Here is a 19,556-nt window from a genome sequence, read left to right as displayed (position 1 = left end):
CCGCCGAGGGCCCGCCCTCCCGCCGCCTCAGCCCGTTGGCCTCCCCCCTCCCTTCGAGCCAAGAGGCGGGCCCTCCCCACCGCTCTCCCTTCCTATTGGCTAACCCGCCTGACGAGCAGCCCCGCCGCCCAATCCCCGCGCCGACCCCCACCGCAGTCTCTCCCCCTCAGCCCTCCTCCCGCGCTTCGCCTCGCTCTCCCTCCTCCCCGCCCCTCCCATTGGCCGCCGGGATGATTGGCGCCGCGCTCAGCCAATCGCCGCGCGTCCTGAGGGGAAAGGGGGCGGGGCCGCGGGCTCCCGGCCGGAGCGGCGCAGAGGGCGGCGCGGGCGCCATTTTGTGAGCAGGCGGCGGCGGCGGCGGCGGCGGCGGAGCGGCGGGGCCCAGGGGTGAGGCCGCCGCTGAGGGGCCGGGGGGCTTCGGGGGGGTCCCCGAAACGATTTTGGGGCAAATCTGAGGGGTTTTGGGTTTTTATTCGCCCTCACGGGGCTTTGAGGGGGGGGGGGGGGGGGGGGGAGCGGCGCTGAGGGGGACGGGGCCGAGGCTGAGGGGGGAGGAGCGGGGATCGAGGCCGGGGAGGGGGGGGGAATAAGGCCGAGGGGGGGGCATAAAAAGGGGATATATCGCGATAGCGGCGCGACACGGCCGCGATAAGGCCGCTCAAAGCCCGCTGAGGCCTTCGGGGGGGGGGGGGGGGGGGGGGGGGCGGCTCTGTGAGGAGAAAGGGGGCGGGGCCTGGCTGGGGGCGGGGCTCGGCTCCTCCCCCCGTTTTTTAACCCCCCCCACACTAAATTTTGGAGCCCCCCCCCCCCCTTTTCCTGCCCCCGCTCTTCCCCCCCCCCTTCCCGGCCCCGTTTCTTTTGCAGGGGAAGGCTCCGAGCGCCGAGGGGACCCCCTCCAAATAAACCCCCTCCCCCCAAAACCCCCCCAGACACCCGTGTACTCCCCCATTTCCCCCCCCCGACCCCCCCATTTGCCCCCCAGACCCCCCCCCCCCCCCCATTTACCCCCCCAAACTCTCCATTTACCCCCCCAGACGCCCCATTTGCCCCCCGACCCCCCCGTTTCTCCCTTTAATCCCCCCAACCCCCCCGTTTCGCCCTATAGCCCCCCCATTTCACCGTCTAAGCCCCCTAATTCCCCCCCCCCAACCCCCCCCGTTTCACCCCATAACTCCCCCTAAACCCCCCAATTCACCCTCTAGCCCCCCCATAAGCCCCCCCATTTTCCCCCATAGCCCCCCCATTTCCCCCAGTACCCCCCAACTTCACCCCCTTTCCCCCTAACCCCCCTTACCCCCTCGTTTCCCTCTCTAACCCCCCTATTGCCCCCCCAACCCCCTTCTAACCCCCCGTTTCCCCCTAACCCCGTCACCCCCCCCACGTCCCCCCAGCCCCCCATTTTCCCCTCTAACCCCCCCATTTTCCCCCTCTAACCCCCCCCACCCCCCCCCCTCTAACCCCCCATTTTCTCTCTCTAACTCCCCATTAACCCCCCCCCCACCCCCCCATTTCCCCCTCTAACTGCCCTTTACCCCCCCATAACCCCCCCATTTTCTCCTCTAACCCCCGATTTTCCCCCGTAACCCCCCCCCCATTTTCCCCCTCTAACCCCTTATTAACCCCCCGATGACCCCCAGTTTCCCCCATAACCCCCCCATTTCCACCTCTAACCCCTCATTGCCCCCCCATAACCCCCCATTTCCCCCCAATTTCCCCCATAACCCCCCCATTTCCCCTTTAACCCCCCCATAACGCCCCCCATTTCCCCCTTTAACCCCCCCCATAACCCCCCATTTCCCCCCTCTAACCCCCCACCCCCCCCCCGCAACCCCCCCATTTCCCTCTCTAATCCCTCACTAACGCCCCAAACCCCCCCCCAATTTCCCCCACAGCCCCCCCATAACCCCCATTTCCCCCTTTAACTCCCCCATTTCCCCCCATTTTCTCCTCTAAACCCCCAGTTTCCCCATAACCCCCAATTTCCCTCTCTAACCCCCCCCCATTTCCCCCCAAACCCCCCCATTTCCCCCACAGCCCCCCCCGTAACCCCCATTTTCCCCTCTAATCCCTCATTAACACCCCTAACCCCCCAATTTCGTCTCTAACCCCCCAACCCCCCAAATTCCCCCCGTAACCCCCCCCCCCCATAACCCCCCCCCCATTCCCCCATAACCCCCCAATTCCCCCATAACCCCCCCAACCCACCCCATTTCCCCTATAACCCCCCTGTAACCCCCCCATTCCCCCCTTTACCCCCCCCGTAACCCCCCCATTTCCCCCATAACCCCCCCATTCCCCCTTACCCCCCAACCCGCCCCATTTCCCCTATAACCCCCCGTAACCCCCCATTTCCCCTATAACCCCCCGTAACCCCCCCATTTCCCCTATAACCCCCCCCATTTCCCCTATAACCCCCCTCTCGTAACCCCCCCGCACCCTATTTCCCCTATAACCCCCCCCCGCAACCCCCCATTTCCCCCTATAACCCCCCTGCAACCCCCCCATTTCCCCCATAACCCCATCTCCCCCCCCCCCATCTCCCTATAACCCCCCCGGCGCACCGCCCGCCCGCCCCCCCCGGGGGGGGGGGGGGGGGATGCTCTCTCGCTCTCTCGGGACGCCGGCCGCAGACGACGCGCGCGTGCGACCCCCCGGGGGCGGCGGGGCGGCGGGGGGGGGCCCCCGCGGCCGGCCCCCCCCCACCTGACTCACGCCTCTCCCTTCTCCTTCCGCAGGGGCAGCGAGGCCGACACCCCGGAGCCCAGCTTCGCCTGGCCCCCCCCCCTAAAAAAAAAAAACCCCAAAACCCCCCCCCAAAACCCCCTTCCCTCCCCCTCCCCCCCCTCCCACCCTTAGCGATTTTACCCCCGCCCCGCTTCACGTTTTAACCCCCCCCCCGGCACCGTTTTGAGGGGAAAAAGGGCTTTTCGGGGACCGTCCTAACCCGGGCTGTTGCCGTTGTGTTTTTCTCCCTTGCAGCGCCATTTTTTGAGCCGCCAGCCACAGTAAGTGACCGTGTCCCCCCCTCGTGCCCCCCCCCCCTTGAACCTTTCCCCTACCCCCCCTCAATTTTGCCCTTTTCCCCCCCCTTTTCGCCCCAAAAAACAACCGCCGGTGTGGCCGCGGGGGGGGGAGAGCGGGAGCCGGGGGTTGGGGCGCGGGGGGCTTTTTAACCCGTTTTTTATTTTTTTATTTTTTTATTTTTTATTTTTTATTTTTTCTCAGCGGTTTTTCCTAAAGGAGGGGCGAGGCTGTTCAAAAGAGGGAGGTCAGGGAGAGGCGAGGAGGAGGGAAAAGAGCTCGGAGAGGGCAAAAAGGGCGAAAAGAGGCCGAAAAAAGGGCAAGTAGAGGCCAGAGAGAGGCCGAAAGGGCCAAAAGTAGAGGCCGCTAGAGGCCGACAACAAAAAGGGGCCAAAAAGGCCAAAAAAGGGGAAGGTAGAGGCCGAAAAGGCCAAAAGTTAGAGGCCGAAAACAAAAAAGAGGCCGAAAAAGCCAAAAAAGGGCAGGTAGAGGCCAAAAAGGGCAAAAGCTAGAGGCCGAAAACAAAAAAGAGGCCAAAAAGGCCAAAAAAGGGGAAGGTAGAGGCCGAAAAGGCCAAAAGTTAGAGGTTGAAAACAAAAAAAAGGCCAAAAAAGGGGAAGGTAGAGGCCGAAAAGGCCAAAGTTAGAGGCCGAAAACAAAAAAGAGGCTAAAAAGGCCAGAAAAAGGGCAGGTAGAGGCCGAAAAGGCCAAAAGTTAGAGGCCGACAACAAAAAAGAGGCCAGAAAAGGGCAGGTAGAGGCCAAAAAGGCCAAAAGGTAGAGGCCGACAACAAAAAAGAGGCCAAAAAGGCCAAAAAAGGGGAAGGTAGAGGCCGAAAAGGCCAAAAGTTAGAGGCCGACAACAAAAAAGAGGCCAAAAAAGGGCAGGTAGAGGCCAAAAAGGCCAAAAGTTAGAGGCTGACAGCAAAAAGAGGCCAAAAAAGGGCAGGTAGAGGCTGAAAAGGCCAAAAGTTAGAGACCGACAACAAAAAAGAGGCCAAAAAGGCCAAAAGTTAGAGGCTGAAAACAAAAAAGAGGTCAGAAGAGGGCAGGTAGAGGCCAAAAAGGCCAAAAGGTAGAGGCCGACAACAAAAAGAGGCCAAAAAGGCCAAAAAAGGGGAAGGTAGAGGCCGAAAAGGGCAAAAGTTAGAGGCCGGAAACAAAAAGAGGCCAAAAAGGCCAGAAAAGGGCAGGTAGACGTCGAAAAGGGCAAAAGTTAGAGGTCGAAAACAAAAAAGAGGCCAAAAAAGGACAAATAGAGGCCGAAAAGGCCAAAAGTTAGAGGCTGACAGCAAAAAGAGGCCAAAAAAGTGCAGGTAGAGGCTGAAAAGGCCAAAAGTTAGAGGCCGACAACAAAAAGAGGCCAAAAAGGCCAAAAGTTAGAGGCTGAAAACAAAAAGAGGTCAGAAAAGGGCAGGTAGAGGCCAAAAAGGCCAAAAGTTAGAGGCCGACAACAAAAAAGAGGCCAAAAAGGCCAAAAAAGAGCATGTAGAGGCCGAAAAGGCCAAAAGTTAGAGGCCGACAACAAAAAAGAGACCAAAAAAGGGCAGGTAGAGGCCAAAAAGGCCAAAAGGTAGAGGCCGACAACAAAAAAAGAGGCCAAAAAGGTCAAAAACAGACAAATAGAGGCCAAAAAGGCCAAAAGCGAGAGGGCAAAACGGAAAAAGAGGCCAAAAACCAGAGGCCAAAACAGAAAAACAGGTCAAAAAGGCCAAAAATAGGAGGTCAAAAAACAAAAAAGAGGCCAGAAAAGGCAAATAGAGGCCGAAAAGGCCAAAAAGTAGAGGCCAAAAACAAAAAGAGGCCAAAGAAGGCCAAGAAAAGGCAAACAGAGGCCGAAAAGGCCGAAAAGTTTGAGGCCGGAAACAAAAGGAGGCCAAAAGGCCAAGAAAAGGCAAGTAGGGGCCAAAGAGCCCAAAAGTTTGAGGCCAGAAACAAAAGAGTGGCCAAAAAGGCCAAAAATTAGAGGCCAAAAACAAAAAAGAGGGAAAAAAGAGGTCAAAAAGGCCAAAAATTGGAGGCCAGAAGCAAGAAGGAGGTCAAAAGGCTGAAAAGTGGAGGCCATAAAGAAAAAAGAGGCCAAAAACTAGAGGCCAAAATAAAAGAGGCGAAGAAGAGGCCAAAAGGGCCAAAAATTGGAGGCCAAAGACGGACAAAGAGGCCAAAAACTTAAAGGCCAAAACCAAGAAGACTGAAAAGACCAAAAATTGGAGGCCAAAGACAAAAAAGAGGCCAAAAACTAGAAACCAAAACAAAAAAAGATGCCCAAAAGACCCAAAATTAGAGGCCAGAAACAAAAAAAAAGGCCGAAAGGAGGTCAGAAAGTTCGAAAATTGGAGGCCAACAGCAAAAGCAGGTGAAAACCACAAAAAATCAGAAGCCGTAAAGAAAAAGAAGCCAAAAACTAGAGGCCAAATCCAAAAAAAGGAGGCCAAAAAGACCAAAAGTTAGAGGATAGAAACAAAAGAGAGGTCAAAAAGGCCAGAAAGCGGAGGCCAAAACCAAAAAAGAGGCCAAAAGGAGGTCAAAAGGCCAAAAACCGGAGGCCATAAAAATAGAGACCAAGAACTGGGGGCCAAAAAGGCCAGAAATTAGAGGCCAAAAGCAAAAAGAAGGCCAAAAAGGCCAAAAGTTGGAGGCTGAAAGCAAAAAAAGAGGCCGAAAAAGAGCTGAAGAAGGCCAAATAAGAGAGGCCGGGGAAAAAAGAGGCCGAAAAGGCCAAAAAGAGGCCAAATTAGGGAGGCCAGAGGAAAAGAGGCCAAAGAGAGGTGGCGGAGGTCAGAAATGAGGCCAAAAAGGGCAAAAAAAAGGGGTAAAAAAGATAAAAGAGGGCAAAAAAGAGGCAGAAAAGGGTGAGAGAGGCCGAAAAGGTCAGAGAGGCCAAAAAAGAGGCCGAAAAAGGTCAAAGAGGCCGAAAAAGGTAGAAAAGGTCAAAAAGAGGGCGAAAAGGCAAAAAGAGGTCAAAAGGCAAAAAGAGGCCAGAAAGGCGAAAATGGAGGCCGGAAGCAGGCGAGGGAGGCCAGGGAAGCGAAGAATAGGGCAAATTGCCCAAAAAAGGCCGAAACCCCCCAAAAACCCTGCCCCGTTTTTCCTCCCCAGCGCAGAGCGGGACCCGGTTGCTCCTCGGCTGTTTTGCGCCTCCGGAAGTCGGTGATTTTTCCTCCTTTTCACTCCTTTTTCACAATTCCTCTCGTTTTTTTTTAATTTTCACATTCAAATTTTGGTTTTTTGTTTTTAAATTTTGGTTTTTTTTTTTAAATTTTGGTTTTTGTTTTTAAATTTTGGTTTTTTTTTTAAATTTTGGTTTTGTTTTTATTTTTTTATTTTTAAATTTTAGTTTTTGGTTTTTGTTTTTAAATTTTTTGGTTTTGTTTTTAATTTTGGTTTTTGGTTTTTATTTTTTTGGTTTTTTGTTTTTAAATTTTGGTTTTTATTTTTAAATTTTGTTTTTTTTGTTTTTCTGTTTTTCTTGATTGTTTTTCTTTTCAAATTTGGGTTTTTGCTTTGGACTTTCTGTTTTTAGTTTGAATTTCCATTTTTTGTTTTGACGTTTTCGGTTTTCTTTGTAAATTCTGCTTTTCGTTTCGGACTTTTGCTTTTTTGTTTTCACTTTCGCTTTTTTGTTTTAAATTTTGCTTTTTTAAAGTTTTTGCTTTTTTGTTTTTAAATTTTGTTTTTTATTTTCAAGTTTTGCTTTTCTATTTTTAAATTCTGTTTTTTTTTAATTTTGTTTTTTATTTTTAAATTTTATTTTTTATTTTTAAGTTTTGCTTTTTTGTTTTCAAATTTTGTTTTTTATTTTTCAATTTTGCTTTTTTGTTTTTAAAATTTTTTGTTTTTGAGTTTTCATTTTTTATTTTTCAATTTTGCTTTTTTGTTTTTAAATTTTGATTTTTTGTTTTTAAATTTTGATTTTTTATTTTTAAATTTTGATTTTTTTATTTTCAAATTTCGATTTTTTTCCCCAAATTTTCCTTTCCGGATTATTTTTCCCCCGATTTTTTTATTCCCCCCCCCCCCCCATCGCCCTCGCTCCTTCTCTCTCTATTTTCTCTCACCCCCCCCAACCCCCCCCCCCCCCAAACCCCCCCCCCCCCCCCACGGTCGTCGTTGGTCGGTCCCCGATTTTTAAGCCCCGCCCCCTCGCCCTTAAGCCCCGCCCCCTCCCCTTAAGCCCCGCCCCCTCCGCGCCGATGGGGGGGGGCCCCCACCCCGCCCCCCTCCCCACGGACCCACGGACACCCCCGGACCCCCGGCCACGGTAAGAGGGGGGGCCCCCCCCTTGGCCCTTCCCCCCCCCGCCCAATTAGCGCCGCTAATTAGCGCCGCTCATGGGGGGGGGGCGGGGCGCCACTCCCGCCCCTCGCAGCGCCCTCCGGGGGCCCCCCCCCCCCCCCCCAATTACCCCTCCCCCCCCCACTTCATCCCCTCCTAATTAATCGCTCCCTGGTGACCTTCTTAATTAATGCCCGCGCTAATTAGCGCCACTAATTAACAACGAGGTGAGTGCCCCCAGGTGGTCATTAAAGGACCCCCCTCCAAATTTCACCCCCCTCATTAGCAGATGAGGGTAATTAGCGGCCCCTCGTTAGCATGGAACAGTAATTAAACACTCCTCATTAGCATAAAGCGGTAATTAATGTCTGTCATTAGCACGTAACGGTAATTAGCATCGCCTTATTAGCATACGAGGGTGGTTATCGGACCCTAATTAACACACAAAGGGTAATTAGCGGCCCCTCGTTAACGTGCAGCGGTAATTAAGACCCTCGTTAGCACATAACGTCAATTGTTATTCTCTAATTAGTGTGTAATTAGCAGCACCTCATTGGCATATAATGCTAATTATGATCTCCATAATCAGCACATAATAGTAATTATTGCTCCCCTCATTAGCATATGAGGGTAGGGGAACCCCTCTGATTAGCATACAAGGGTAATTAGCAGCCTATCGTTAACACGCAGTGGTAATTAACACTCTCATTAGCATACAATTAGCATACAATGCCCCTCATCAGCACATGAAGGTGATTACTGCCCCCTAATTAGCATACAAAGGTAATTGGAGTTGTCCTCATTAACACTCAAGTCCAATTAGCAGCCCCTAATTAGTATGCAGGGGTAATTAACACCCTCATTAGCATATAATGGTCTTTATCGTCAACGCATTAGCATATAGCGGTAATTAACAGCCCCTCATTAGCACCCAGTGTTAATTAGCTGCCCCTCATTAACACGGGAGGGTGCTGAGCCCCTCATTACCCCCAACCCTAATTAAGGACCCATCCTGCTAATTAGCTAACGGGGGGTGGAGCTCTGGGGCTTAATTAGTTGGGGTAATTAGTGGCCTTAACGAGCAAGGGGACCTAATTAGACCCTAATTAGCGGCCCCCAAACCCTAATTAGCGGCCCCCAACCCTAATTAGACCCCCCCATGCCCTAATTAGTGGCGCTAACGAGCGCCGGTAACGAGCCCCGCCCCCAGGCCGAGCCCCGCCCCCCTCCCCCAGGCCCCCCCTCTCATTAGCGCCGCTAACGAGCTCGGGCTCCGCCCCCTCCATCTCCCTCCCCTCCCTCCTCGCCCCTTGGCTCCGCCCCCTTTGGCCCCGCCCCCTTTGGCCCCGCCCCCTTCCCCTCCCCCTTTCCCCTCCCCTCCCCTCCCCCTTCTCCTCCTCCTCACCCTCCCCCTCCCTCCCCTTTCCCCTCCCTCACCCCATCCCCTCCCCCGTCCCCATCACCCTTCCCCTCCCCCTTCCCATTACCCTTCCCCTCCCCTGCCCCTTCCCCCTCCCCTTCCCCTCCCCCTTCCTCACCCTTCCCCTCCCCTTCCCATTACCTTTCCCCTCCCCTTCCCCTCCCTCCCCCTCCCCATCCCCTCTCTTTCCCCCCTTCCTCACCCTTCCCCTCCCCCTTCCCATTACCTTTCCCCTCCCCGTCCCCCTCCCTCTCCCTCCCCCTCCCCATCCCTTCCCCTCCCCTATCCCCTATCCCTCCCCCTCCCCATCCCCTCTCTTTCCCCCCTTCCTCACCCTTCCCTTCCCCCTTCCCATTACCTTTCCCCTCCCCACCCCCTCACCCTCCCTCACCCTTCCCCTCCCCCTCCCTGCCCCTCCCCCTCCCCTCCCCTTCCCCTCTCCCTCCCTCACTCTTCCCCTCCCCATCCCCTCCCTTTCCCCCTTCCTCACCCTTCCCCTCCCCATCCCCTCCCTTTCCCCCTTCCTCACCTTCCCTTCCCCCTTCCCATTACCTTTCCCCTCCCCTTCCCTCCCCCTCCCTCACCCTTCTCCTCCCCATCCCCACCCTCACCCTTCCCCCTCCCCTCCCCCTCCCTCACCCTCCCCATCCCCTTCCCTCCCCTCCCCCTTCTCTCTCTCACCCTTCCCCACCCCTTCCCCTCCCCCCACCCTCACCCTTCCCCTCCCCATCCCCTCCCCCTCCCTCACCCTTCCCCTCCCCCCTCCTTCACCCCTTCCCATCCCCTTCTCCTCCCCCTCCCCATTCCCTTCCCTTCCCCTCCCCATCCCCTCCCTTTCCCCCTTCCTCACCCTTCCCTTCCCCCTTCCCATTACCTTTCCCCTCCCCTTCCCCTCCCCCTCCCTCACCCTTCTCCTCCCCATCCCCTCTCCCACACCCTCACCCTCCCCATCCCCTTCCCTCCCCCTCCCCCTTCTCTCTCTCACCCTTCCCCACCCCTTCCCCTCCCCCCACCCTCACCCTTCCCCTCCCCATCCCCTCCCTCACCCTTCCCCTCCCCTTCCCTCACCCTTCCCATCCCCTTCTCCTCCCCCTCCCCACCCCTTCCCCTCCCCATCCCCTTCCCCTCCCCCACCAACCTCCCCCACGCCCCCCCCCCCTCCCTCACCGACCTCCCTGCCCCCCCCACGACCCCCCCATGACGTCACACCCCCCTGCTGACGTCACGCCCCCCCCCTTCTCCCCCCCGCCCCCGTTTCCTGCAGGCGATGGCGAGCAACGTGACGAACAAGACGGACCCGCGCTCGCTCAACTCGCGGGTGTTCATCGGGAACCTCAACACGCTGGTGGTGAAGAAGAGCGACGTGGAGGCCATCTTCGCCAAGTACGGCAAGATCGTCGGCTGCTCCGTGCACAAGGGCTTCGCCTTCGTCCAGTTCGTCGCCGAGCGCAACGCCCGCGCCGCCGTCGCCGGCGAGGACGGCCGCATGATCGCCGGGCAGGTGCTGGGTGAGCGCTGGGTCAGACTGGGAGGGGACTGGGTTATACTGGGAGGGAACTGGGGGGCACTGGGAGGGGACTGGGTTATACTGGAAGCGGACTGGGAGGGACTGGGAGGGGAGTGGGAGGGACTGGGAGGGGACTCAGAGGGGATTGGGGGGGACTGGGAGGCACTGGGAGGGACTGGGATATACTGGGAGGGGACTGGGTGGGGACTGGATACACTGGGAGGGGACTGCGAAGGGACTGGGATAGACTGGGGGGCACTGGGATAGACTGGGAGGGCACTGGGATAGACTGGGGAGGGCACTGGGATAGACTGGGAGGGCACTGGGAGGGGACTGGGGGTTGGGAGGCACTGGGAGGGACTGGGAGGCACTGGGAGGGGACTGGGTTATACTGGGAGGGACTGGGAGGCACTGGGTTATACTGGGAGGGGACTGGGGGACACTAGGAGGGCACTGGGAGGGCACTGGGAGGCACTGGGAGGGCACTGGGAGCGGATTGCGGGGGGCTGGGGGGGGCTGGGAGGGACTGGGAGGCACTGGGAGGGAGTTGGAGGGAGTGGGATATACTGGGAGGGACTGGGAGGGGACTGGGATATACTGGGAGGGGACTGGGAAGGGACTGGGAGGGGACTGGGATAGACTGGGATGGACTGGGAGGGGACTGGGGTAGACTGGGAGGGCACTGGGAGGGGGTTTGGGGGGACTGGGATATACTGGGAGGGGACGGGGGGGACTGGGAGGGGCTGGGAGGGGGGTAATGGGGGCACATGGAGGCACTGGGGTATACTGGGAGAGGACAGGTATACTGGGAGGGGACTGGGGTATACTGGGAGGGGACTGGGAGGGGACTGGGTTATACTGGGAGGGACTGGGAGGCACTGGAGTTATACTGGGAGGGGACTGGGGGACACTGGGAGGCACTGGGGAGGGCACTGGGAGCGGATTGCGGGGGACTGGGGGGGCTGGGAGGGTCTGGGGAGGCACTGGGGTACACTGGGAGGCACTGGGAGGGAGTTGGGGGGAGTGGGATATACTGGGAGGGGACTGGGATATACTGGGAGGGACTGGGAGGGGACTGGGTAATACTGGGAGGGGACTGGGATAGACTGGGATATACTGGGAGGGGACTGGGATAGAATGAGAGGGGACTGGGATAGAGTGGGAAGGGACTGGGGGGCACTGGGAGGGGGTTTGGGGGGACTGGGATGGACTGGGAGGGGACTGGGAGGGGACTGGGTTATACTGGGAGGGGACTGGGGGGACATCGGGAGGGGGACTGGGAGGCACTGGGATAGAGTGGGAGGGGACTGGGATAGACTGGGAGGGGGTTTGAGGGGACTGGGAGGCACTGGGATAGACTGGGAGGGGACTGGGAGGGACTGGGAGGGGAACTGGGGGGGACTGGGAGGGGACGGGGATAGACTGGGAGGCACTGGGAGGCACTGGGAGGGGACTGGGTGGGGACTGGATACACTGGGAGGGGACTGCGAAGGGACTGGGATAGACTGGGGGGTACTGGGATAGACTGGGAGGGAACTGGGAGGGGACTGGGGGGGTTGGGAGGCACTGGGAGGGACTGGGAGGGGACTGGGGTATACTGGGAGGGACTGGGAGGCACTGGGAGGGGACTGGGAGGGGACTGGGGGACACTAGGAGGGCACTGGGAGGCACTGGGAGGGCACTGGGAGCGGATTGTGGGGGACTGGGGGGGCTGGGAGGGACTGGGAGGCACTGGGGTACACTGGGAGGCACTGGGAGGGAGTTGGGGGGAGTGGGATATACTGGGAGGGGACTGGGATATACTGGGAGGGAACTGGGATAGACTGGGAGGGGACTGGGATAGACTGGGAGGGGACTGGGATAGACTGGGATGGACTGGGAGGGGACTGGGGTAGACTGGGAGGGCACTGGGAGGGGATTTGGGGGGACTGGGATATACTGGGAGGGAACTGGGAGGCACTGGGAGGGGACTGGGATAGACTGGGGAGGGGACTGGGATAGACTGGGAGGGGACTGGGATAGACTGGGATGGACTGGGAGGGGGACTGGGGTAGACTGGGGAGGGCACTGGGAGGGGATTTGGGGGGACTGGGATATACTGGGAGGGAACTGGGAGGCACTGGGAGGGGCCGGGGGGGCACTGGGAGGGGCCGGGGGGGCACTGGGGGGCACTGGGAGGCACTGGGAGGGGCCGGGGGGCACTGGGAGGGGCCGGGGGGGGGCACTGGGAGGGGCCGGGGGGCACTGGGAGGGGCCGGGGGGCACTGGGAGGGGACTGGGAGGGAACTGGGAGGCACTGGGCGGGGCCGGGGGGGCACTGGGGAGGGGCCGGGGGGCACTGGGAGGGGCCGGGGGGGCACTGGGCGGGGCCGGGGGGCACTGGGAGGGGACTGGGATATACTGGGAGGGGCCGGGGGGCACTGGGAGGGGCCGGGGGGCACTGGGCGGGGTAATGCCCCCCCCCCTCCCCCAGACATCAACCTGGCGGCCGAGCCCAAGGTGAACCGCGGCAAGGCGGGCGTCAAGCGCTCGGCGGCGGAGATGTACGGGTCAGTAGCAGCCCCACCTTCTCCGGCCCCCCTCGTCAGGTCGGGCCCCCCTTTTTTTTACTCTTTTTTCCCCAAAACGCCCCCCCGATCCCCTCCCCCGCCCCCCGAAAAAATTTCCCCCGAAAAACCGGAAAAATCCCCAAAAACGCCCCCGAAAGAAAAAATAACTATTTTTTTTCAGGTCCTCCTTCGACTTGGATTACGACTTCCAGCGGGATTATTACGACAGGTAACGCCCTAACTCCCCCAAATCTCGCCGGTTTAGGGGTTTTTGGAGCAAAAAAACGCCCCGTTATTTCCTCGAGTCACTCTTTTCCCCAAAAAAATGCCATTATTTTGGTCATTTCTCGTTAATTTTCCCCAAAAATCCCATTATTTTGGTCATTTCTTGTTAATTTTCCCCAAAAATCCCATTATTTTGGTCATTTCTCGTTAATTTTCCCCAAAAATCCCATTATTTTGGTCATTTCTTGTTAATTTTCCCCAAAAATCCCATTATTTTGGTCATTTCTCGTTAATTTTCCCCAAAAATCCCATTATTTTGGTCATTTCTCGTTAATTTTCCCCAAAAATCCCATTATTTTGGTCATTTCTCGTTAATTTTCCCCAAAATCCCATTATTTTGATCACCCTTGCTAAATTTCCCCCCCAAAATCCCATTATTTGGATCATTCCTGCTTAATTTTCCCCAAAATTCCCATTATTTTGCTCATTTCCACTTATTTTTTTCCCCCAAATCCCCTTATTTTGCTCATTTCTTGTTAATTTTCCCCCAAAACCCCCTTATTTTGCACATTTCTGCTTATTTTTCCCCAAAAATCCCATTATTTTGGTCATTTCCGCTTATTTTTTTGCAAAAATCCCATTATTCTGGTCGTTTCTTGTTAATTTCCCCCAAAAATCCCCTTATTTTGCTCATTCCCGCTTATTTTCCCCCAAAAATCCCCTTATTTTGCTCATTTCCGCTTATTTTCCCCCAAAATCCCCTTATTTTGCTCATTCCCGCTTATTTTCCCCCAAAATCCCATTATTTTGCTCATTCCCGCTTATTTTTCCCCAAAATCCCCTTATTTTGCTCATTCCCGCTTATTTTTCCCCAAAATCCCATTATTTTGCTCATTCCCGCTTATTTTCCCCCAAAATCCCCTTATTTTGCTCATTTCCGCTTACTTTTTCCCCAAAACCCCGTTACTTCCCTCACGCGTATTCCTCAATTTCCCCCCCCCCAGAATCCCGTTATTTGCATCATTCCTCCTTATTTTTCCCCCAAAACTCCCCGTTATTTTGCTCATCCCTGGTCATTTTTCCCCCAAAATCCCACTATTTTGATCAACTTTCTCATTTCCTGCTGAATTCCCCCAAAAAATCCCGTTATTCCACTCGTTTCTCCTTATTCCCCCCAAGCCCCCTCCCTCCCTCCCCCCCCCCCCCCGAACCCCGTTACCCCCCCTCCCTCCTTCCCTGAGCGCCCGTTAACCGCCCTTTTTGACCAAAACCGCCCTTTTTCGCCCCAAACCAGGATGTACAGCTACCCGGCGCGCGTGCCGCCGCCGCCGCCCATCGCGCGCGCCGTGGTGCCCTCCAAGCGGCAGCGGGTCTCCGGCAACACCTCGCGGCGCGGCAAGAGCGGCTTCAACTCCAAGAGCGGCCAGCGCGGCTCCTCCTCCAAATCCGGCAAATGTGCGCGCCCCGTTTTCCCCGGAATTCACCCCAAAGCCGCTCGGGCCCCCCCCGCTTAATTAGCGCCGCTAATTGGCTAGCTGACGGAGCGGGAGCGCCACTCCCGGCCCTCCTCCGAGGACCCCCCGCTCTAAAAGTCACCCCCTGGTTAGCGTTCGAACCTAATTAGCAGCCCCTCGTTAGCGTGAGACGGTAATTAGCGCCCCTCATTAGCATTCACGCCTAATTAGCGGCCCCTCGTTAGCACGAAATGGTAATTAATAGCCCTCATTAGCACGTAACGGTAACTATCATCGCCTTATTAGCATATTAAGCTGGTTACCAGCCCCTAATTAACATACAAAGGGTAAGTAGCAGTCCCTAATTAACATTCAAAGGGTAATTAGCGCCTAATTATCATACAAAGGGTAGTTAGCGGCCCCTCATTAGCATGACATAGTAATTATGGTTGCCCTATTGGTATAAGAGGGTGGTTAGCAGAACCTAACTGACACGCAGAGGGTAATTAGCAGCCCCTCATTAGCATGAGACGGTAATTAGCACCCCTCATTAGCATTCACGCCTAATTAGCAGCCCCACATTAGCACAAAATGGTAATTAATAGCCCATCATTAGCACGTAACGGTAACTATCATCGCCTTATTAGCATATTAAGCTGGTTACCAGCCCCTAATTAACATACAAAGGGTGATTAGCAGGCCCTCGTTAGCATGAGACGGTAATTAGCACCCCTCATTAGCGGTCAAGCCTAATTAGCAGACCTTCATTGGCATGAAATGCTATTTAACACTCCTCATTAGCATGTAATGGTGATTATCGTTGCCTTATTGGGATATGAGGGCGGTTAACAGACCCTAATTAACATACAAAAGGTAATCAGCAGCCCCTCATTAGCATGGAATGGTAATTAATACCCTATCATTAAGAATAGGGTAATTAATACCCTATCGTTAGCATGAAATTGTAATTAATATCCCCTCATTAGCACGTAATGGTAATTATCATTGCCTTATTAGCATATGGGGGTGATTGGCAGCCCCTAATTAGCATACAAAGGGTAATTAGCACGCGGTGGTAATCAATTAAGCATATGATGGCAATTGTTATCCCCTAATTAGCATATAAGCGTAATTAGCAGGCCTTTGTTATCAGGCAGTGGGGATTAACGCCCCTCGTTAGCACATAACGCTAATTTAAATCACCTAATTAGCATACAGTGCTAATCATCGCTCCCTCGTTAGCGTACAAGGGTAGGAGGAACCCCTAATTAGCACGCGAGGCTAATTAACAGCTCGACGGCGGTAATTAACGCTGATTACTCTCCCTGCGCCAGCAGGCGAAGGCGATCGTCGCCCCCTCATTAGCATAGGGGGGCCCCCCTCGTTAGCGCGCGGGCCTGATGAGCCGCCTAACGAGCCTGATGAGCCGCCTAACGAGCCTAATTAGCCGCCTAACGAGCCTAATTAGCCTAACGAGCTCTCCCCCCCCCGCAGTGAAAGGCGACGACCTGCAGGCCATCAAGAAGGAGCTGAGCCAGATCAAGCAGAAGGTGGACGCGCTGCTCGAGAGCCTCGAGAAGATCGAGAAGGAGCAGAGTAAGGCCCCAAAACGCCCCTTTTCGCCCCAAAATCCCCCCCGGGGGGGCCCCGGCCCCGCTTCCCCTTAAAAATCCCATTATTTTGGTCATTCCTGCCTAATTTCCCCCAAAATTCCCATTATTTTGGTCATTTCTGCTTAATCCCCCCCAAATTCCCATTATTTTATCATCTCTCTCATTTATTCCTTAATTTCCCCAAAAATCCCCCATTATTTGCTTTAAATTCTTCGTTTCCCATTTATTTCCCCCAAAATCCCATTATTTGGGTCACTCCTGCTTATTTTTTCCCCAAAATCCCGTTATTTTGGTCATTCCCGCTTATTTTCCCCAAAAATCCCCTTATTTTGGTTATTCCCGCTTATTTTTCCCCCAAACCCCATTATTTTGGTCGTTCCTGCCAAAATTTTCCCCAAAAATCCCATTATTTTGGTCATTCCCGCTTATTTTTCCCCCCAAATCCCATTATTTTGGTCGTTCCTGCCAAATTTTTCCCCAAAATCCCATCATTTTGGTCATCCCCGCTTATTTTTCCCCCAAAATTCCATTATTTTGGTCATTCCTGCTTAATTCCCCCCATAATCCCATTACTTTGGTCATCCCCAATTAATTTTTCCCCAAAAATCCCATTATTTTCATCATTCCCACTTAATTTTCCCCAAAAAAATCCCATTATTTGGCCGTTCCCGCTTATTTTTTCCCCCAAAATCCCATTATTTTTGGTCATCCCTGCCAAATTTTTCCACAAAAACCCCGTTATTTTGGTCGCTCCCCTCATTTATTGCCCAATTTCCCCCCAAAATCCCATTATTTTGGTCATCCCCACTTAATTTCCCCCAAAATCTCATTATTTTTGGTTATCCCCACTTCATTTTTCCCCCAAAATCCCATTATTTTGGTCATTCCTGCTTAATTTTTCCCCCCAAAATCCCATTATTTTGGTCATTCCTGCTTATTTTTCCCCCCAAAATCCCATTATTTTGGTCATTCCTGCCAAATTTTTCCCCAAAAATCCCATTATTTTGTTCATCCCCACTTAATTTTCCCCTCAAAAATCCCATTATTTTGGTCATTCCTGCCTAATTTCCCCCAAAATTCCCATTATTTTGGTCATTCCTGCTTATTTTTTCCCCAAAATCTCATTATTTTGGTTACTCCCCTCATTTATTGCTGGATTTCCCCAAAATCCCATTATTTTGGTCATCCCCACTTAATTTTTCCCCAAAAATCCCGTTATTTTCGTCATTCCCACTTAATTTTCCCCAAAAAAATCCCATTATTTTGCTCATTCCTGCTTATTTTTCCCCCAAAATCCCATTATTTTGGTCATTCCCACTTAATTTTCCCCAAAAATCCCATTATTTTGGTTATCCCCACTTCATTTTTCCCCCAAAATCCCATTATTTTGGTCATCCCAATTAATTTTTTCCCCCCAAACCCCATTATTTTGGTCATTCCTGCTTCATTTTTCCCCAAAATCCCCTTATTTTGGTCATTCCCCCTTATTTTTCCCCAAACCCCCATTATTTCGGCCGCCCCGTCCTTCCCCCCCCCCCCCCCCCCCGTTACTCCTCCCATTTTCCCCCTTATCCCCCCAAAACCTCCCCCTCCCCCCCCAACCTCTCCCTCCCCCCTCCCCTCCCCTCGCCCCCCGCCCCCGATTCCGCCGGGACCCGCCCCCGAAACGCCCCCCCCCCCCCCCCCCCCCCCCCCCGCAGAGCAGAAGGGCGACAAGGCGGAGGAGGAGCAGGGCGGGGGCTCGGCCAAGAAGGAGGAGGCCGGCGCCAAGCCCGAGGCCGGGGCCGACGACTCGGCGGAGGAGGGCGACCTCCTGGATGACGACGACGCCGAGGAGCGGGGCGACGACCAGGTGCGAAGCCCCGAATCCGCCCGTTTTCACCCAAATCCCCCTTTTTTCTACCCAAAATCCCGCTCCAAATCCCGTCCTCCCCCTCAAAATTTGGGCCTCTTCCCCCGCCCCCCGCAGCTGGAATCCATCAAAGGCGACGAGAAGGAGGCCGAGGAGGGCGAGGACGACCGGGACAGCGCCAACGGCGAGGACGACTCCTAAAAACGCCGCTTTTCGCCCCAAAAATAAACCTTAACACGGGAACGGTGAAGGCTGGGAGCCCCCCTCCCCTCCCCCTCCCCCCTCCCCCTCCCCCCGTGTTCGTGGTGTTGTGACCCCGCCCCTCCCCCCCCTAGTTCCGGCTCGGCCCCGCCCCCTGTAATTGGCCCCGCCCCCCCCCCCGCCCCCTCCCCCTCCTGTTAATTTTGATACCTCGTTAACGACTTAACGATTAAAGGACGGATGGTTTTTAGAGAGGCTGCCTCCGCCAAGATGGCCGCCCCCGGGGGAGGGCGGGGGGGGGGATGGGACGGGCCACGCCCAACATGGCCGACTTCGTGTGACTGTGCCACACCCAAGATGGCCGCTTCCATTGGGGACACGCCCATCCAAGATGGCTGCCCCCGTGGGGTTTGCCACACCCAACATGGCCGACTTCGTGTGACTGTGCCACACCCAAGATGGCGGCCGCCATTGGCACACATCCCACAAGATGGCCGCTTCCATGGGGGACACGCCCATCCAAGATGGCCACCCCCAGGGGGACATGCCTACCCAAGATGGCGGCATCCACGGGGCTTGCCACGCCCAACATGGCCGCCTTCGTGTGGGTTGGCCGCACCCAAGATGGCGGTCTCTGTGGTGAATGCCACGCCCAACATGGCTGCCTTCATGTGACTGTGCCACGCCCAAGATGGCGGCCTCCATGGGGACACGCCCACACAAGATGGCGGCCTCCACGGGGTTTGCCCCACCCAACATGGCTGCCTTAATAGGGTGGGGTTACTGCCACACCCACCATGGCTGCCTTCGTGCGAGGTGGCCACACCCAAGATGGCGGTCTCCGTGGTGATTGCCACGCCCAACATGGCTGCCTTCATGTGACTGTGCCACACCCAACATGGCTGCCTCCATGGGAGGGGATACACGCACTCAAGATGGCTGCCCTCGGGGGGGGGTTGCCACACCCAACATGGCGGCCTCCATAGGACGTGCCCCACCCAAAATGGCCACGCCCATGATGGCTAGCCCCACCCACCCCAACATGGCTGCCTTGATGGGGGGGTGGAGGTACCGCCACACCCAACATGGCCGTCCTCATGTGAAATTGCCACACCCAAGATGGCGCCCCTCACCTGACTGAGCCCCACCCAACGTGGCTACTTCGATGGGGGTGGGGTCACCGCCACACCCAACATGGCCGCCTCCATGGGGAGGGGAGGGTGAAGCTCTTGCCACACCCAACATGGCCGCCCTCATCCCATGTGCCCCGCCCAACATGGCCGTCTTCACGCGAGCCGGCCCCACCCAAGATGGCTGCCTCCCATAGGGGGGCTCTAAACCCACCCAAGATGGCCGCCCCCAGGACACCGCCACACCCAACATGGCCGCCCCCACGGCCCCCCTCTCCGTACAAGATGGCGGCGCCCAGTCCCCCTCCCC

At 55.5% G+C, this 19,556-nt stretch overlaps 1 protein-coding gene and 1 long non-coding RNA gene across 8 annotated transcripts; both read left to right on the top strand.

The window, feature by feature from the left end:
• The first annotated feature begins 215 nt into the window (after nt 1-215).
• Nucleotides 216-18,368, top strand: LOC136788640 (heterogeneous nuclear ribonucleoprotein C). Of its 7 annotated transcripts, none has more exons than XM_066987231.1 (10): nt 216-337; nt 2,988-3,005; nt 6,120-6,166; nt 9,980-10,223; nt 12,696-12,771; nt 12,953-13,000; nt 14,291-14,451; nt 15,945-16,046; nt 17,764-17,915; nt 18,033-18,368. In XM_066987231.1, the coding sequence occupies exons 1-9, from the start codon at nt 231-233 to the stop codon at nt 17,882-17,884; spliced, it is 924 nt and encodes a 307-aa protein (XP_066843332.1). In that variant the 5' UTR covers nt 216-230; the 3' UTR covers nt 17,885-17,915; nt 18,033-18,368. The 7 variants fall into 7 exon arrangements, with proteins under 7 accessions (XP_066843332.1, XP_066843331.1, XP_066843335.1 ...); XM_066987230.1 differs by having other exon boundaries at nt 12,696-12,810; XM_066987233.1 differs by lacking the exon at nt 216-337 and having other exon boundaries at nt 2,888-3,005; nt 12,696-12,810.
• LOC136788641 (uncharacterized) lies at nt 3,347-5,976 on the top strand. Its single transcript, XR_010827294.1, has 2 exons — nt 3,347-5,881; nt 5,912-5,976. It is a non-coding gene; the product is annotated as an uncharacterized lncRNA (long non-coding RNA).
• Nucleotides 18,369-19,556: the final 1,188 nt, after the last annotated feature.

Source organism: Anser cygnoides, chromosome W (assembly GCF_040182565.1).
Source record: "Anser cygnoides isolate HZ-2024a breed goose chromosome W, Taihu_goose_T2T_genome, whole genome shotgun sequence".
Classification (NCBI taxonomy): domain Eukaryota; kingdom Metazoa; phylum Chordata; class Aves; order Anseriformes; family Anatidae; genus Anser; species Anser cygnoides.
Note: the sequence above shows the minus strand (reverse complement) of the source record. Positions and strands in the feature narration are given on the sequence as shown.